Source organism: Labrus mixtus, chromosome 18, assembly GCF_963584025.1.
Source record: "Labrus mixtus chromosome 18, fLabMix1.1, whole genome shotgun sequence".
In the NCBI taxonomy this organism is placed as follows: Eukaryota; Metazoa; Chordata; class Actinopteri; order Labriformes; family Labridae; genus Labrus; species Labrus mixtus.
The window spans coordinates 577,459-593,281 of record NC_083629.1 but is presented as its reverse complement, the minus strand read 5'-3'; the positions used below and the strand labels follow the sequence as shown (position 1 = coordinate 593,281).

Genomic DNA, 15,823 nt, shown 5'->3' with positions numbered 1-15,823 from the left:
ACTCGGGTGGTTAGAGAGTCTGATTGCATTTTTGTGGTAGTCTACAGGTGCTTAGTGCCTGAAAGGAAAACCTAATGTGTAATGTTTACTTATCACAATATAACTCTGCTGTTAGATAATGAGGAATAACCAGTATACTGTAAAAAAAAAAGAAAAAAAAAAGAGACATTCATGGACTCTAACAGGTTGGAAATGCAGGCAGGTTTAGAGAACTAGTACCATTTTGTCATTGAAAGATACAAAAATGTGTGAAGCCTTTCACTTTGATGCAAAGCTGTGCTTTTCCCTGAGTGCAATTTCATCTAAAGGACAGCCAGGAGGTACGCAATTTGGGGTGGCCGTTAATGGGCATTGACCTTGGAAATGTAAGCAGGAGCCAACTCTTTTCAGCTGACTTTCTGGCTGACTTTCCACATGTTGACCAAGTTTGAATAAGTCAAAGAAGGGTCCAAAAGTGCTGTTGGACAAAGAAATCCACAAACTCCAAAGAAATAATTTAAGCATATGGGAGGATGAAAGACTGAAAAACAAAATAATAGAAAAATGTATGGATGTTTTGAAAAGTATTCAGTATGAATAATGGCCTATGTTCTAAGCTATCAGAGAAAGCAGCATTGCTTCTGAAGACAATAAGCACATCTTAAGAACACCAACATCAATTAATCCTTAGTATACAGGCCAGAGAACTCTTTCAGGTTACACAAACTGAATTCACGATTGCACTGTTTTTAACTCATTGTGTAATTGTGTGCATTATGAAGGATAAATGTTTGCAGGTTCTATTCAGTATTTAAGTTCACCAGAAATAAGAGTGTAAATGAGGTGTATGCTCAAGCAAACAAATATGCAGTGCTGTGTACAAGTTATTGTGAAACTTTAATCAATAAAACATTTTAACTGCTTTCTTTCACACACTGCATAATTTGTGGGATCCCTTCAACGAATGTGGGAAAGAGGATAATTGATGATTTCTGACATGGTTGGTGCATTACTTAAAGTAAAAGAGGAACTAGGGGTATTTAGAGTTTGTGTAGCAGACATTTGAAAATATCACAGATATCCTTAAGAAAATAACCCTATAATGTTTACAACTTTGGACACAGTAAAGGCTTATCTGCAGGCATGCGGTTGAGGGGTTTCAGTAATAATGTCATTTTCAGTTGTATAGCCTAATTGTAAGTAGAAAAAAATAGTAGGCTGTTCAGTCTCAAGAACAGAAGTAGGGTGCCATTATGTTGACCAACAGTAAGGCAAGGCAAGGAAAGTTTGCACATTTCAGCAACGAGGCAATTAGCCAGACTTTAAAAAATCATGACAAAGGGAAAAACTGTAGGAATGAAAAGGCAATACATATGTTTGTTTTAATACATCCATTTATATGAGCAGCATGTTTGTAAATGTATCACCATTTCTAATTGTTTGCAGGTTATCTCTTGAAAAGAGAATGACATCACTGACTATCTACTGCCCTGCCTCATCCGCTAGAGGACGCTGTGGAACTCAAACAACGGTTTACGTCACAGCTGACGTACTAGGAAGTGCCTTGAAGACACAAATTACAGCTGACTAGCACGGATGTATAAGCAGGCTAGTTATGATATAAATGTTGCATTTCATGACAGTAGCAGAAAAAAAAGACATGATGCCTTTTCAGCGGTATGTGAGACGCTTCCTCTAGAAACTCTGCTGGAGGCGATTTATTAGAAAAAACACGAAAAGGAAGCGAACAAGTAAGTCACGGGGATGTCATTCCTATGCTTTGTCAGTGTTTGTTTTTGCTAATGCTAAGTTCATAAAAACAGCTAAGTCGCCTGTTCCAAAGCCTGAATAAATCTCTGGCTCTTGGGACTAACGATACACGAACATTATTTGGTCTTTTAGAATCCTCCTGACTCATTAAGGTTCTGACATTAACACATAATATAAGACTGTCAAACCTCAAACAAGGCTTCGGAAAACTGTCAACAAAAAGCTGCGTTGTTTATTGCTAATGCACCGTTACCTGAGAGTGTTTACAGTACTTGAATGGAATATAGTAAAACATATGACCCTCAAGTGGCAGAGGAACCACTAAATAGTCGTTTCATAGTATGAAACATGTGTTAAGCCCTGTCTTTTAAGACTCCAGTAAACAGGAAAACTAATGAAACAAAACAGCTTATTTTTCTAAAGTATAGTATAGATACCAAATTACTTTACCAAATGATGTGTTAAAAAAATAATGAGTCATAAATGCCTTGCTTCTTTTGTAATTTGTAATGAAACCTTGGTCCCTGGATATAGAATTCAGATTTAGTATTATTATTTGTATACACAGAAAGCAAAGTTCCTATTGGGTGGCTCTAAGAAGTACCAGCTGACACAATAACATGCTTAACAAATCGCTCTCATTTCCAAATAAAGTCTTAGAAGACCTCTCGTAATAAGCGGGTTAAAAGGCTGGAAACGTTTGCAATTACAAATCACCAAATCAGATACGATGCAGCATTTTCCACCTGTCTGACAAAATGTGGTTGTACGATGCTACATGTGATTAATACTATAATTCAAACCGTTTTTCTTTGTTCTTAATGTAGGTTCATTATCATTCACCCTTTTGACCTCTCCGAGCAACTCCAATGTCCTCTGGCTGTCCACCCCAGTCCCCCGCTGTGGCAAAGTCTGAGGTAGTAGTAGACGGAGAATGCCCTCTCCTGGCTGCCACCTTTGCCTACTGGGACAACATCCTGGGTCCACGGGTGCGCCACATCTGGACACCAAAGGGTGACCAATTGATGTTCCTCAGCGACGGAGAGGTCACATTTTTGGCCAATCATACACTCAACGGAGAGATTCTGCGTAGTGCCGAGTGTGGTGCTGTGGATGTGAAGTTCTTTGTCCTGGCAGAAAAGGGGGTCATCATTGTGTCTCTCATCTTTGACGGTGAGCTGAAGGGGGACAAGAACACATGCGCCTTGTCCATTATCCTGCCTCAGACGGAGCTGGCCTTCTACCTGCCTCTGCACACAATTTGCGTGGAGAGGCTAAAGCATGTTATCCGCAGGGGACGCATTTGGATGCAGAAGGTACCCTTCTTTTCCTGCTGATCTCTTGACTTCTCACTCTTAGACATAGACTTATTATTCACATAAGAGCAGGCAAATTATTACCCTTTATACTCATTGAACGCACCTGATCCAGCTTTAGTTCCTGATCTTAAAGAGGTATTAAGTAATCCATCACCTCTGCTTTACTCATTTGGGACTGTAGCAACATTGGCAGAATAATAAAGTTGCAGTCTCCCAACACAAAGGAGTAAGTTGGCTAATTAGGTGTGAGTGCTCCCACAGAGAAGCCAGTGAGCAGGTAATAACATGGGCACACAAAATAACAGGACACTCAACTCTTAATGAAACAGTGGCTTAAAATGCATCCACAGTTTCTGCTGCTACAGTGAAAGAGTTTATATATAGGGCTGCATGTCAACTTTTAAAAAGCCTTTTCATTAGTCTTGCATGTTTTGCAGATTTAAACTCTATTTTCTGTTGGCTTTACCTTTTGGACGATGCATGTATTTGTTATGTTTGCCCCTGTAGTTTGGCCGTTTGGATACTCTGAGTTAATCTTGTTTTCTTAAACCTATATAAAACAGAGTACTGGTAAGGAAACCATTAAAAATAGGAAGAAAAGCAATAAGACAGTAATAATAAGACAATAATAAAATGTGCAATATTACAGTGATAAAAGAGCAGCAATATACGTATTCAGAGTCAAATATAGACATGAAACGTAGAGCAAAGGCAGCATGGTCAGACAGTAAACCAGTCAGAAGCTATTCATGTGAGCACTGTTGTTTTGATTTGTCCTCTGTTAAAAGCATTACTGTTGCTCTCTAGTTTTAAGCTAGTGACAAAGTTTTGCCCCCTTTGCCGAGTAAGCAGACTGGCCAAAAGATGTCTTGAACATTGGGACAAGACAATCACCGCTGATTGAGGCAAACACAGACAAACATGTTTTGACATGGAGCCCTTTCTTCTGTCCATTATAAGAACTAGGCAGGACTTTTCAGAGCCTAAAAATGCACATGAAATTAAAATTTACAGTAATAGTCAATTTATCAGTCCAGCATTACTAATTATTTTTTAAATTTCCTATGCTCTCTGTAAAACCTTGGGATACATCACTAGCATTAATACTCAGTTTTGTTTTCAGTTTCATAATGAGCTTTTACAGTATTTCTGTCATGGCAGCTCATCGCCTTTATTTTGAATTCAGTATGCATTTCAATTGCTTCAGTTTTTGAGTTCCATTGTTCCACTTTCATTTGTCACAGGGCTACAACATCATCTCAGTTCTGAGCTTGGAGATTGTCCCTATCATGGAGCTGTTGGCCTCTATGAAGACGCACAGCGTGCCAGAAGAAATAGATGTGAGTAACACACACACACACACACACACACACACACACACACACACACACACACACACACACACACACACACACACACACACGCACATACACACATACACACTCTCTCTACCTCATCCTCTCAGACTTCAGAAATGGAAACCATAGAAGAACTAGAGACTATAGTGTTCAGTTAACTTTTAACATGAAAATGTGAATACATGACTGTTTTTGTGTGGAAGAATGTAATCCTCATTTAATCATTAAGGATTTAGTGATTGACAAAAAAATAAGTTTTTTCAGGTTCTTCGCCTAGATTACCACCTATTGTGATTCAACACTTTTCTTCTGTCTAATGTGCAAAAGCAAGGTCCCAAGAATCTCACATACTGTTTTCTACACTGTTACATGCTTTTATTTTTGTATCTTGTTTTTATTGCAGTAGTTTTTGGACTATCAGCACTTTTGTCTTAGTTTGGACCAATTTTTGAAAAGTGACTCATTTGTTTGGCTCCCACTGCGTAGATAAAAGACACCGTGCTAAATGATGATGACATCGGGGACAGCTGCCACGAGGACTTCCTCCACAAGTAAGCACTCTGTTAGAATGAAACGGAGACAGATGATGAACAATGCCCATTTTAACACCCATCAACCTTCCAATGATGAGTAATGGCTCTCCACTTAGGCCAAGTTTCCTCCAGAGAAGGGCGAAAGCTAAATCGCTGTTAGTGTCAAGAGTGTGGAAAGTCCATTCTGGCAATGAAGCTCCCGACTGCTCAGAGGTGTGCAGGATTAGTTCAGCATCCTGTGGACATGACAGAGCACCTGTAAACAAAAATGTATTTATCTGGGGGTGTTTGTAGCTTTAAAGAATAATAGTCTAGTTGCTTATTGGTTTTTCTTAGGTAATGTCAGATTACGTTTCTGTCACTTTGTCCCTGGGAGATTACAGTATCTGCAAACCTTTACTTGAAAACCTTGGGGATTATATTATTCCTTGGGTATTTCTGGCTCTGAGACCTAAAGCGACCACCCTCGACTGTAGGCGATGACATCATGATTGGTGGTGACGTCACTATCAGAGCAAAGTTGTGAAGCTGAGAAATACAACTGAAATGTGTAATATATTATTTAGTTTCAAACAAGATATTTATAAGAGCAGAATATCAACCACACTCCATTAATAAAAATTATATTTAAAGATTGGTGTACTGTAGCTCTACACTTGTCCAGAGTGGGTTAAATCCACCTTTATTCTCCCTCCATGAAAAGCTTCATAAATATTCGTTGCACCCAGTTCTTTTGGCTTAATCACTATTCCTAAAACTGTGATTAATAATGAGAGCAATGCTAATGAAGTTAATTGCCTCTGATCTGCATGTCTCTGTCTTTCTGGTTCAGGTCCATCAGCTCTCATCTGCAGACTTGCGGCTGTTCAATAGTGGTCGGAAGCAACCCAGAGAAAGTTAATAAGGTATATTTACCATATTAGTGGCTGCACACATTTGTAATGCATCCACATAATTCAAAATGTCAAGTGTGTTGTGCTGCATTTTGGTGTTTAATGAGTCCCGAATGTACTTTTTCCAGTCTCTGGAACAGCAACACAGTTACTGATGCAGCCATAATGAACGGAGTGTGTTCAGAGGTGTATACGATTTTAAAAAAAATATATATTATTGTATATGTTGTAATTGTAAGAAAAAAAAAGGTCGACATTCAAAGCAAGACAAGAACTTATATTGCACATCACAGATTTCCATGAAATCTACAAAATAAACTGACCAAGAAGACATTAACAGCCTATATTTTAGCCTTTTTTAGTCCTGAACGGAGCACCAATTAAATGAGACTTTTAGTTATATCAAACAACCTGTCTCCAGCCTGATGCTAGATTCATATCTACAAAACAATATGTGGCCTTTTTACCACATTTTGTGCAGAACTGTAGTTGACAGTATGCAGGAATCCACCACTTTTTATTTAACCAACTGCAAATAAAAATTAGAAGAGAAAGCCATTTTGATTTGTGTTCCACTCAAAATGCAATTCTCATATATCAGTCATATACATTTGCATATTGGCATATGTAGTGACATAAGATTAATTAAGTCAGTAAAGTTACCGGCTTTCTTTTTTGTTCCAGTTGTGTGATAAAAGCGGGTTTGTTTTGTTTAAGTTTTGAAATGTTCTGCAGATTGTGCGGACTCTCTGCCTTTTCCTCACCCCAGCTGAGAGGAAGTGCTCTCGCCTCTGCAAGGCCGACTCTTCCTTCAAATATGACACAGGCCTGTTCGTGCAGGGTCTGCTCAAGGTAGCCACCAGTTCCTTCTAATATTACAGTACAGTGCATTTTGAATTAGAGCATGGTTTTTATTCACTGTTGTTCTGCTTGTTTGATATTATCTGGTGTGATGTTCTGAGATTGTTGCCATACAATTTTATTATTTTTATTTTATAAAGATATGATTTAAGGATTTTTTTAGAAAATGTGAAGTTCTTTGTTGTATCACGATGCACATATCGTAAATGCATTCTAAATGTAGAGGTTTGAGGTTGTTTTCCTCCTTGGGGTCAGGGTTATACTTGAGAAATGTGTTGAGGTCCAAACAACCTTTTGGAGGAATTCAGGAGAAGATGTACTATTTATATCTGCTTTGTGAGGGGACTGAATGCTGGGAGGATATAACATATCACTTTCTGTCACCAAGAACAGAATGAGAGCAGCACAAGGAGCTTATTAGTGTGGTCATAAAGGGTCAGTGCATCACACATCAGCTGTGTTGGGGAAGTCCTGCAGGAGTTTCTCCTAGATTTTCACATAAAATGTATCGAGGAAGAAGAATACTGGCCAAGGGAGAACAACAAAACAGGAAGTTGGAAAAAGCTTCTTTGCTCATGTTTTGGTAGAGCTCTGCTGATTATAATTTTTTCCTTGTGTTGTATTTTAAGTTTATGTTGTTTATAAAGTTCTGATAAAAACATTTGCTTTCTTATATCAACACTTGTATTTGAGTCAAACTAAATGTATTAACAAATTCTCAAACACACATGTATTTTTTTTTATTTCCCAGGACTCCACAGGCAGTTTCGTCCTGCCGTTCCGCCAGGTTCTCTACTCCCCCTATCCGACCACACACATCGATGTCGACATCAACACAGTCAAGCAGATGCCACCGTGCCACGAGCACACGTACAACCAGCGGCGCTACATGCGGTCTGAGCTCAGCACACTATGGAAGGCGGACAGCGAGGAGGACATAGCCCCCGACACAGTTATTTACACGGACGAATCCTTCACCCCTGACCTGTAAGCATACACACAGTTTATTTAAAACATCAAAGTTATATAGTATATTATATATATAAAAAAAATTTAAATCCTCATCAATTTAAAGATTTTTTAAATGTAACCCGTTTGCCCTTTGCCCTCTTCCTCAGGAATATATTTCAAGACGTCATGCATAAAGACACTTTAGTAAAGTCATTCATAGATGAGGTAAGAACGTAGCTACACTTTACATATCTTCTATGTTTGTTGTCTATGTGTCATTAAAAAACAAACATTAAGAATTATGATCAAGTCAGGTAAAAAGACGAGTCCACTATGAATAATATAGAGTAAGTAGCAGAGCTATGTTCAAAATACTAAGCTTTAATATTGTTCCAATGAGTATTACAAAGTTATTATTAGACTCACAATAGGAATATAAAGTAGCCTAACTGTACTCTCTAAGTATTACACTGTCATACCTCATGTGTTCTATGAGATAGTACATGAGCGTTATTTCTCTTGATAGTATATATATATATATATATATATCTCCTTCTTTTGCAAAAAGGAAGCCAAAGATTTTCTTGAGACGGACGCTGACATTGCAGTGCTGACGTTATTTAAAAGCAAGATGTGTGCAGAAGAGAGCTGGCTGGTGGAACTGCAGAAGTCAAATAAAACATCAAATAAATAAGGGATACTGCACCCTTTTCGCTAACTGAAGCACAAGTTTAACTTACTGATGATAAGCTTGAGTGACGTCACCAATCTGTTACAGCAGGGGGCGCTGGAGGCTCATCAGCAGCAGCTGCCAAGCTGGAAATGCAGTCTCAGTCTAACTTTCAGTCAACCTAACGACAGGCTGAGAGCTGGAGCTGAGGCAGGTTTTAAGCCTCTTGACGAACTGCTTCACTAAGCCCACCTGTCAATCATGTCAGCTACACGCCTAACTATGGATAACACGTATCGTTTATAAAATCAAAACAGATGTGTTCACCCCCATACAGTGTGTGCCCATGAGGACAATAACTAATCAGACATATACTCTAATGACAGAATCCGTTTTCAGCAGCAGTTTGACGTGTATTTAAACATACCTTAGCCAGTCAGCAGGGGGAGCACCAGCTGCTCTGGCTTCTCTCCCAGGCAGCTGTTTTTCGTCCAGCTTAATATACAGTCTGTAGTTCCAAAAGAGTTAGTAAAAGAAAACAAAAGGTTAAGCTTTTCATATGTTTAGAATAACTTTACATTTATTATAAAATGCTTCAAACCATATTTATTCATTAAAGATGTAAAGTTAAAATGATGAGAACTCCAAACACAGTTTTTGTGATTGATCCTATTTGTTTATCAATCCGGTCTTTAGTTAACTCTTCTAAAGTCATAATTATAAAGTGTACTTTATGCACATAAATATATATGTTCTGCTTTGTCTTTTCAGTCTGAAGGGTTTACATCAGAATCTTGAAAGTAGTCTCTTAAAGGATGTATAGTATCTATGCTCAGCCATACTTTTATTGGGTTAATCATAAAATACAATGAATGTGTGAAATCAACCATAATCTTTTAATAACTTAGTATTTAACTGCAGTGTACAAAAGTGGGAAGTTGAAAGTACATTTTGATGTTTTGTTATAGGCACTGATGTGAAACACTACAACAAATACTTGATATGTTTCTGCCTCTCTGTAGGACTTCCTAGAGCCTATAGATACAAAACAAATGAATTCCCCTGGGTCACAAACAATCATTCATTTATTTGAAAGTGAATCGTGGTTACAAAGTTCTCTCTCTTTTTGTTCCTCTCTCAAGGTGAAGTCAAAGGAAGGGGAAGTGCAGTGTTTGAACCTTTTCAGCACAGTCGTAGCCTGGACTACTAATTGACATCCTGTGTTGTACCCAGGTGTTCATGCTGAAGCCAGGCCTGTCCCTGCGGAGTACCTATCTGGCCCAGTTCCTGCTGCTGCTCCACAGGAAGGCCCTCACGCTGCTCAAGTACATTGAGGACGAAACGTAAGAGCTGTCACTAATACGACTTAAATCCAAATAACAAAAAAGGATTATTGTAGCGCAACAGAGCACAACACTCACTACCCCTCATCCACAGATTAACTCAAAAAAATGTTAAGACCAGAGCTTATTCTGCTTATTCTGCTTATTGACCGGACTTGGCTTTTACATCAACTTTGCACTGGGGCCACTGACTTTGCTCTGCAGTGACATCACCACCAATCATGATGTCATCGCCTACAGTCGATGGTGGTCGTCTCAGCCAGAAATATTCAAGAATAATAAAATCCCCAAGGTTTTGAAGTACAGGTTTGTAGAAACTGTAATCTCACAGGGATAAAGTGACATGAATGAATAAAAGCCCAATACAAAAACTCCAGTTTAGAATCATCTGTCAGTCCTGGGCGAGGAAACAGATCAGAGGTATCTCAAGAAACTAGGTCGATCAAGGTGGAGATTCAGGAGAAGATTATTCAGCTATGTGGACTGACACTTTTTAAAATTAAATATAGAAGTAAAACATCTCATAGGCTAGTTTATAAAAAAAACACACATACCTTTATAATGTTATTGATATTGGTATAATTGCATGCAAAACAAACTTATGCTTATCTGTACTTCCTACTGATTTTTGGCGTTATGAGCAACTGTAGCAAACACATTTCCCCCTGGGATTAATAAAGTATTTCTGATTCTGATATATTTAACCAACTAAAAAAGACTGATAGTCACATCTTCAGTAGGAAGGGAGAATAAAAGTGTTGCACTTTAATACTACCACAGTGGTAAGTGTGTGATTATTTTTGCAATTAAAATATTGGATTTGCTGCTCTTCAAATGTTTTAATGATCATGATAGCTTTTGTGCTGCTGCACTGTTTGTTAGACATTTCCAGGCTCATGAAGCCAGTGTGTCTACATCCTGGTGCCCATAGAGGATGTACACAAGCATTTATTTTAAACCATCCACTGTGTCTCTAATGCATTATGCCAAAGAAAAATAACGCTGGAGCAGCTTGAAGTGAATGTGATATTTTCAAGACATACAAAAAAAAGGGCTATTTCGCTGCTCTTGCCTTATCTTAAGGAGAGTATCCTTGAATAAATGGATATCTCCTTGGCTAAATGTAAATAGAAAATAAATCCTGTTCCTCATTTGACAGAATTGGGAGTTGTAATTACACGATGACTCTCTTCAAGGGGGCCCATCATCCTTCAAATTAATTGAATTTTTAACTTTAAATAATGTTTCACCATACTTTTGAAATAATCTTTAAAATGAGAAAAAATAAATGAAACCAAATTTAACTTTTCAATTTAAAGGCTTTATATGTGATTTTTTTGATCCAGTAGATGTCGCCCTTGAGCACCAGCATGAAACCAAAACAACTCGCGCTGCATTGTTGTGTTAGCATGCTAATGCTAGCGATCTTTATTCTGCTCGTATCTTCACACTGCATGTAAATTTACCTGAAATGAGCGTGATCTAGAAACACAGTTAAGCAGTGAGTACAGTATGTTATTCTTCTTTTCTCTAGTCCCTCAATTAAACAACTTTTATACGTGAGGGGAGGAGTCAGCCGGCCGTCCAGGCGATGTAAACAAACTGAAGATAGGACTCTGAAAACATCACAGACAGTGGGACTCGGGTGTTACACCCATTGTAGACAGTCATGACTCACTGAGTTATTTTCAGAGGATATACTTGATTTCTATTATATTTAAGTGTGACAAATCACATATAAAGCCTTTAAAGCTATATTCAATTAAATTGTGTTGCTCCAGAACTTAATCTAAATAAATGCAAAATTTAAAACTTAAACAACCATAAAAGCAGCTTTTTGTCATTTGTTTCGTTCAAGGTAGAGTAAAGAAATACAGAGGGGCTGAACGCTTTTTAATACTCTTAAACGTACTTCATTTTTGCAAGTAAAGATGAGCTTAATAATGGATTTGTTGAATGTATCAGAGCTCTGTTTAATTTGAATTATGGATTTATTCATTTTAAACCTAGATTTGTCAAACTCTCAAACTATTTTCCTGGTAGCGATCCCTTATGTCATAACCCGACTCGTGGGTTGTGACAAAAACTGAAGGAGTCGGGTTTTACAAAAGAAAAGGATTAATTTATTACAAAAAAAACAAATGAAATCAACCCATAAGAATACAGATGAGGTGTGTTAAATCAGTATAATCAGCGGTGAACATGTGGATGTGTGTAAAAGCATTATGGTGTATGTGGTGTTGAAGAGTGCACTAACATAATAACTAAATGAATAATGGTGTCAGCGCAAAGCTTAGGCAGAATAGAGAGAGACCAAGAGGAACAGGAAGCTGGTCTTTATATCCTGGGTGGAGCAATGGGCCCAGGTGCTCCAGATCAGGTAGGTCACATCATCAGCACCTCAAAGACAATACAAGCATATGAGTAAACCAGACACACACTCTAAGCAGGGGTCGTCACACTCATTAATGATGTTTACAACATTTGATGAATTTCAATGAATTTTATTTTATTTTTGGGCCCTTGGACACATAAGTGAGATTTTAGTTCCAAGGTGAACAAGACGCCTTTGATTGCATTAGTCTGTGAATTTAAGCTTCTCTTGTTTTGTCAGTGAGTTGAACATTTGCTGAACGATACATTATTTATGTACTATAACTTCATACTATACTAATAACTGTACTAAAAGTATAACAAATAGATGTTTTTCCAGTCAGGTTTGAGTTACCTCAGATTAAAGGAACCACCCATGTCTTGAGTCCATGAAAACAGCCCACAAAAACGTATCTGCGACTACAACTCAACATGTTTCAAATGTTCCCATTCTTTTTTTTCTTGCATTGTCCATGTGGGGACCTGGTCATTGCTGACCTGCTGTCCATGTGGGGACCTGGTCATTGCTGACTTGCTGTCCATGTGGGGACCTGGTCATTGCTCCATCTGGGCCTGACTCATCTCCTTGTGTGCTCCCCAACAGTGAACTGACCTTCCCACTCCTTTCTGGACGGTTTATTGTTCTGCTTCTACGCCATTTGGCTTTTGTCTTGTAGAAAATCTATTTGAAGACTTAAGCACATATAAGGATTAAGTTCAGACTGTTCATCTACTTTAACTATAGATAAACATAGTTATCTAAAATTTAAATAGGATTCCTCATCAACTTTTTTATAGCCAGGCTTGAATCCTTATAAACCAGTGATCAAATGAAATATCAAGCACACACAAAATTGTCAATATTAGAGGGACTAGGAGTGCATTCATTTATAAAATAAATATTTTGACTTAAAAATGTGCATGGTGAGTAATAATCTGCCATTCTCTTATATTGGCAGCAGTAGTGTTGCTTTTTACCATACAATCTTTTAATTATCATATATATTTATTCATCTTAGTTCTTTTTACCAACCTGAATGAAGCAGGTGGACCAAAATGTAATTTTCTTCAGAAAAGTCAAATAACACAAGCCTGAAGAATAAGAACACCTGGGTTGACACAGCCAGTTGAATATTACAGATGTGATAGTGATTGTCTCGGACTTGAGCTATGTCAAAAAAATTTAAACAAAGCGCCTAGCTTTTGTCAATCTTGCTGTAGCACATCACTTTGGTGTTGAGATTCACTGTAAAACTGTGGTATTTAATCCCAACAATATTTAAGAATGTATTTATTCTTACTAATTAATAAATATAGAAAGAGATGTATTCAAAGTCATGTTTTGTCTAAATATTATAGGAAGTTTTGACTTGATCTTGTGTTACAAAAGATCACTTTGTATTTTTCCTTCTATCTTTACAGAGTACTATTTGTTCTCATACATAGTTAATGCTTGAAAATATATCTCACTCCAGAGACAACACTAACTACATAAGCAAAAGCATTATTTGTGTCCTCATGTGGAAGCATAAAAGCGGCCTTGTTTATGGTGTTGCTAACAGCCTGAGGTCTAAGGGCATACTATTTTACACCTGCTTTGACAAGATTGTTTATGCTCAGTTGCCATCCTGTAGCAGCATACATAATTCATTGTGGCATGGCATTTCTGCTCACAGCTGCATCCTGACTATATGTTAATGTAAGCCCTCAGACCCTGACTTTTGTAGTTTGTTAACATTTACACCACAATGTCTCCCCCGTCTCACTTTACAGGCAAAAAGGGAAGAAGCCGTTTCGATCGTTGCGCAATTTAAAGACTGACCTGGATCTGACCATCGAAGGAGACCTGAACATTGTTATGGCCTTCTCTGAGAAGCTGAGGGCAGGACTTCACTCGTTTGTTTTTGGGAAGCCGTTCTTCACCAGCATGCAGGAACGAGATGTACTCATGAGCTTTTGACTTCATCCTTTGCCTGCACGTTTTGTTTTTTGGTTTCTTTTATTATGACATAAATGCATGCACATGTGTACACTGGAGAGAGGACTTCCTTTAGCATGAATATTTGTTCCTGCCTTGCTGAAATGAAAAAAAGTGTCTTGACCAGATAGACTGATTGTTATTGCTATTGAGCCATTAGAATTTTTCTGATTTTTTTTAATTGAATTATTCACAGTGGAATAAATGATGAATCTATTGTATGACTTCTGTGAATAGAGAGTATTTATTCATTTCTTATGTTATAATGAGTTTATCATTTGCAGTGTAATTAAGAACCATATTTATAAAAACACGAGTTATAGTTTGTATAGTACTGTACAACAAGCTCTCCATTTAACATATTACTGAACCTGTTTGCGGAATGTTAATCATGTATATCAACACTACGAGGTGGTGAGTTATCATGAAGCACAAGGTTTTTCTATCACTTTATAAGAGGCAAAAAGCAATGCAAATGAAATCATATCACAATCCCCTCTGATCTGTTTGTGTGTATCTGTTTGCAAGAGTCATCATTAAATGCACCTCCGTAGTTGTGCATGAAACGGTTTGCATGGATTTGTTTTTTTCCACTTATTACAACAACACAGCTGTTTGCATTTAGGATCTCTTTACAGCAATCAGACATACATTTATTTATTTAGCACACATATACATTAAATATACACATATACATACACACAATAAAAACATAAAGCGTGAAAATTTAACCCACTATCAGCTAATCAATTCTTCCAAAAGCAATCATTGCTTTTACATTATTTACGTTGAACTAAAATGGGCTTAGTTTTTTTTTCTACATTTAAAAATGTTTTAGAATTTTGAAACTTTGCCCACATTTGCAGGGACAATGACGAATACCCAGAGATGACCCATGTATCAGCAACCCTACCTTCTACATCAATGTTCCAACACTCTGTCTTCTACTATTTCCTGAAGATGTTTTTTATAAGTAAACTTTTGCCTTTGTGCAAACAGAGCAATCTGTAAAAAAGGAATGTTACGCATACAGGTTATATTGTTTACACTATTGTTTACAATATTTTTCACAGTTTTCAAATGCATATTAAAACTAACTAAAATTAACTGTGTCTTTATGCGATTAAGAATTTCAAATGGAAACTGTAGCCAAGCAGGCAGCACACCATCTTGCATGTTAACATTTGCTACTTTCCATTATTAAAAAGTAAAGTATTAAAGCTGAGATGAATCAATATATTTACTGCAGTGGACAATTGGGGTGAATCACAAGTTGACAAAAAAGATTTGTATACTGTTTGAATGCACTTATATACCGTTTTTTTGTTTGTTTGTTTTTAAGGTTTACAAATTCAACCATAAAATACATTACTGCGAAACCTACTCAATCTGGTCACCATTAAATAGCTTGACATGAGGAGGTGTGGTTCACAGCCAAATAAATGATTCTGTGTGTTGATTTTTCATAATTACTGAATTTTTTTTCAGTAAGTTTCAACAAATGAAAGTTATACACCATTGCTGCTGAGGAGAAAAAAAGGTCTTAATCAAACATTATTCTGATCACTAGTGACCATATCAATTATCAGGTTTCCAACGTCTTAGACTGTACTAAGGGCGGCTGTGGCTCAGTTGGTAGAGTTGTCACCTCTCAACCAGAAGGTTGAGGGTTCAATCCCCAGCTGAGCAACATGTCCAATGTGTCCTTGGGCAAGACACTTAACCCTGAATTGCTCCCACTGCTTCAGTGGTGGTGTATGAATGGGATTAGTTACTTCTGATGGATGATACTACA

General features: G+C 37.5%; 1 protein-coding gene and 1 long non-coding RNA gene across 3 annotated transcripts; both read left to right on the top strand.

Annotated features, from left to right (window-relative positions):
* The first annotated feature begins 1,528 nt into the window (after window positions 1-1,528).
* On the top strand, window positions 1,529-14,599 carry c9orf72 (C9orf72-SMCR8 complex subunit). 2 transcript variants are annotated; one of them, XM_061062644.1, is made up of 10 exons: window positions 1,529-1,730; window positions 2,577-3,065; window positions 4,313-4,408; window positions 4,913-4,977; window positions 5,792-5,864; window positions 6,588-6,704; window positions 7,465-7,700; window positions 7,832-7,889; window positions 9,568-9,677; window positions 9,772-10,500. In XM_061062644.1, the coding sequence occupies exons 2-10, from the start codon at window positions 2,619-2,621 to the stop codon at window positions 9,824-9,826; spliced, it is 1,257 nt and encodes a 418-aa protein (XP_060918627.1). In that variant the 5' UTR covers window positions 1,529-1,730; window positions 2,577-2,618; the 3' UTR covers window positions 9,827-10,500. The 2 variants fall into 2 exon arrangements, with proteins under 2 accessions (XP_060918627.1, XP_060918625.1); XM_061062642.1 differs by lacking the exon at window positions 9,772-10,500 and adding an exon at window positions 13,824-14,599 and having other exon boundaries at window positions 1,532-1,730.
* On the top strand, window positions 8,216-9,370 carry LOC132993013 (uncharacterized). The gene is made up of 2 exons (XR_009676413.1): window positions 8,216-8,393; window positions 8,778-9,370. It is a non-coding gene; the product is annotated as an uncharacterized LOC132993013 (long non-coding RNA).
* Window positions 14,600-15,823: the final 1,224 nt, after the last annotated feature.

Bases quoted from the DNA above. Each gene is read 5' to 3' on its own strand.
- c9orf72 (XM_061062642.1), top strand. From the start codon at position 2,619: ATGTCCTCTGGCTGTCCACCCCAGTCCCCCGCTGTGGCAAAGTCTGAG. The intron at 5,865-6,587 runs GTATATTTACCA...AATGTTCTGCAG, and splicing joins ACCCAGAGAAAGTTAATAAG to ATTGTGCGGACTCTCTGCCT. The intron at 9,678-13,823 runs GTAAGAGCTGTC...CTCACTTTACAG, and splicing joins AAGTACATTGAGGACGAAAC to GCAAAAAGGGAAGAAGCCGT.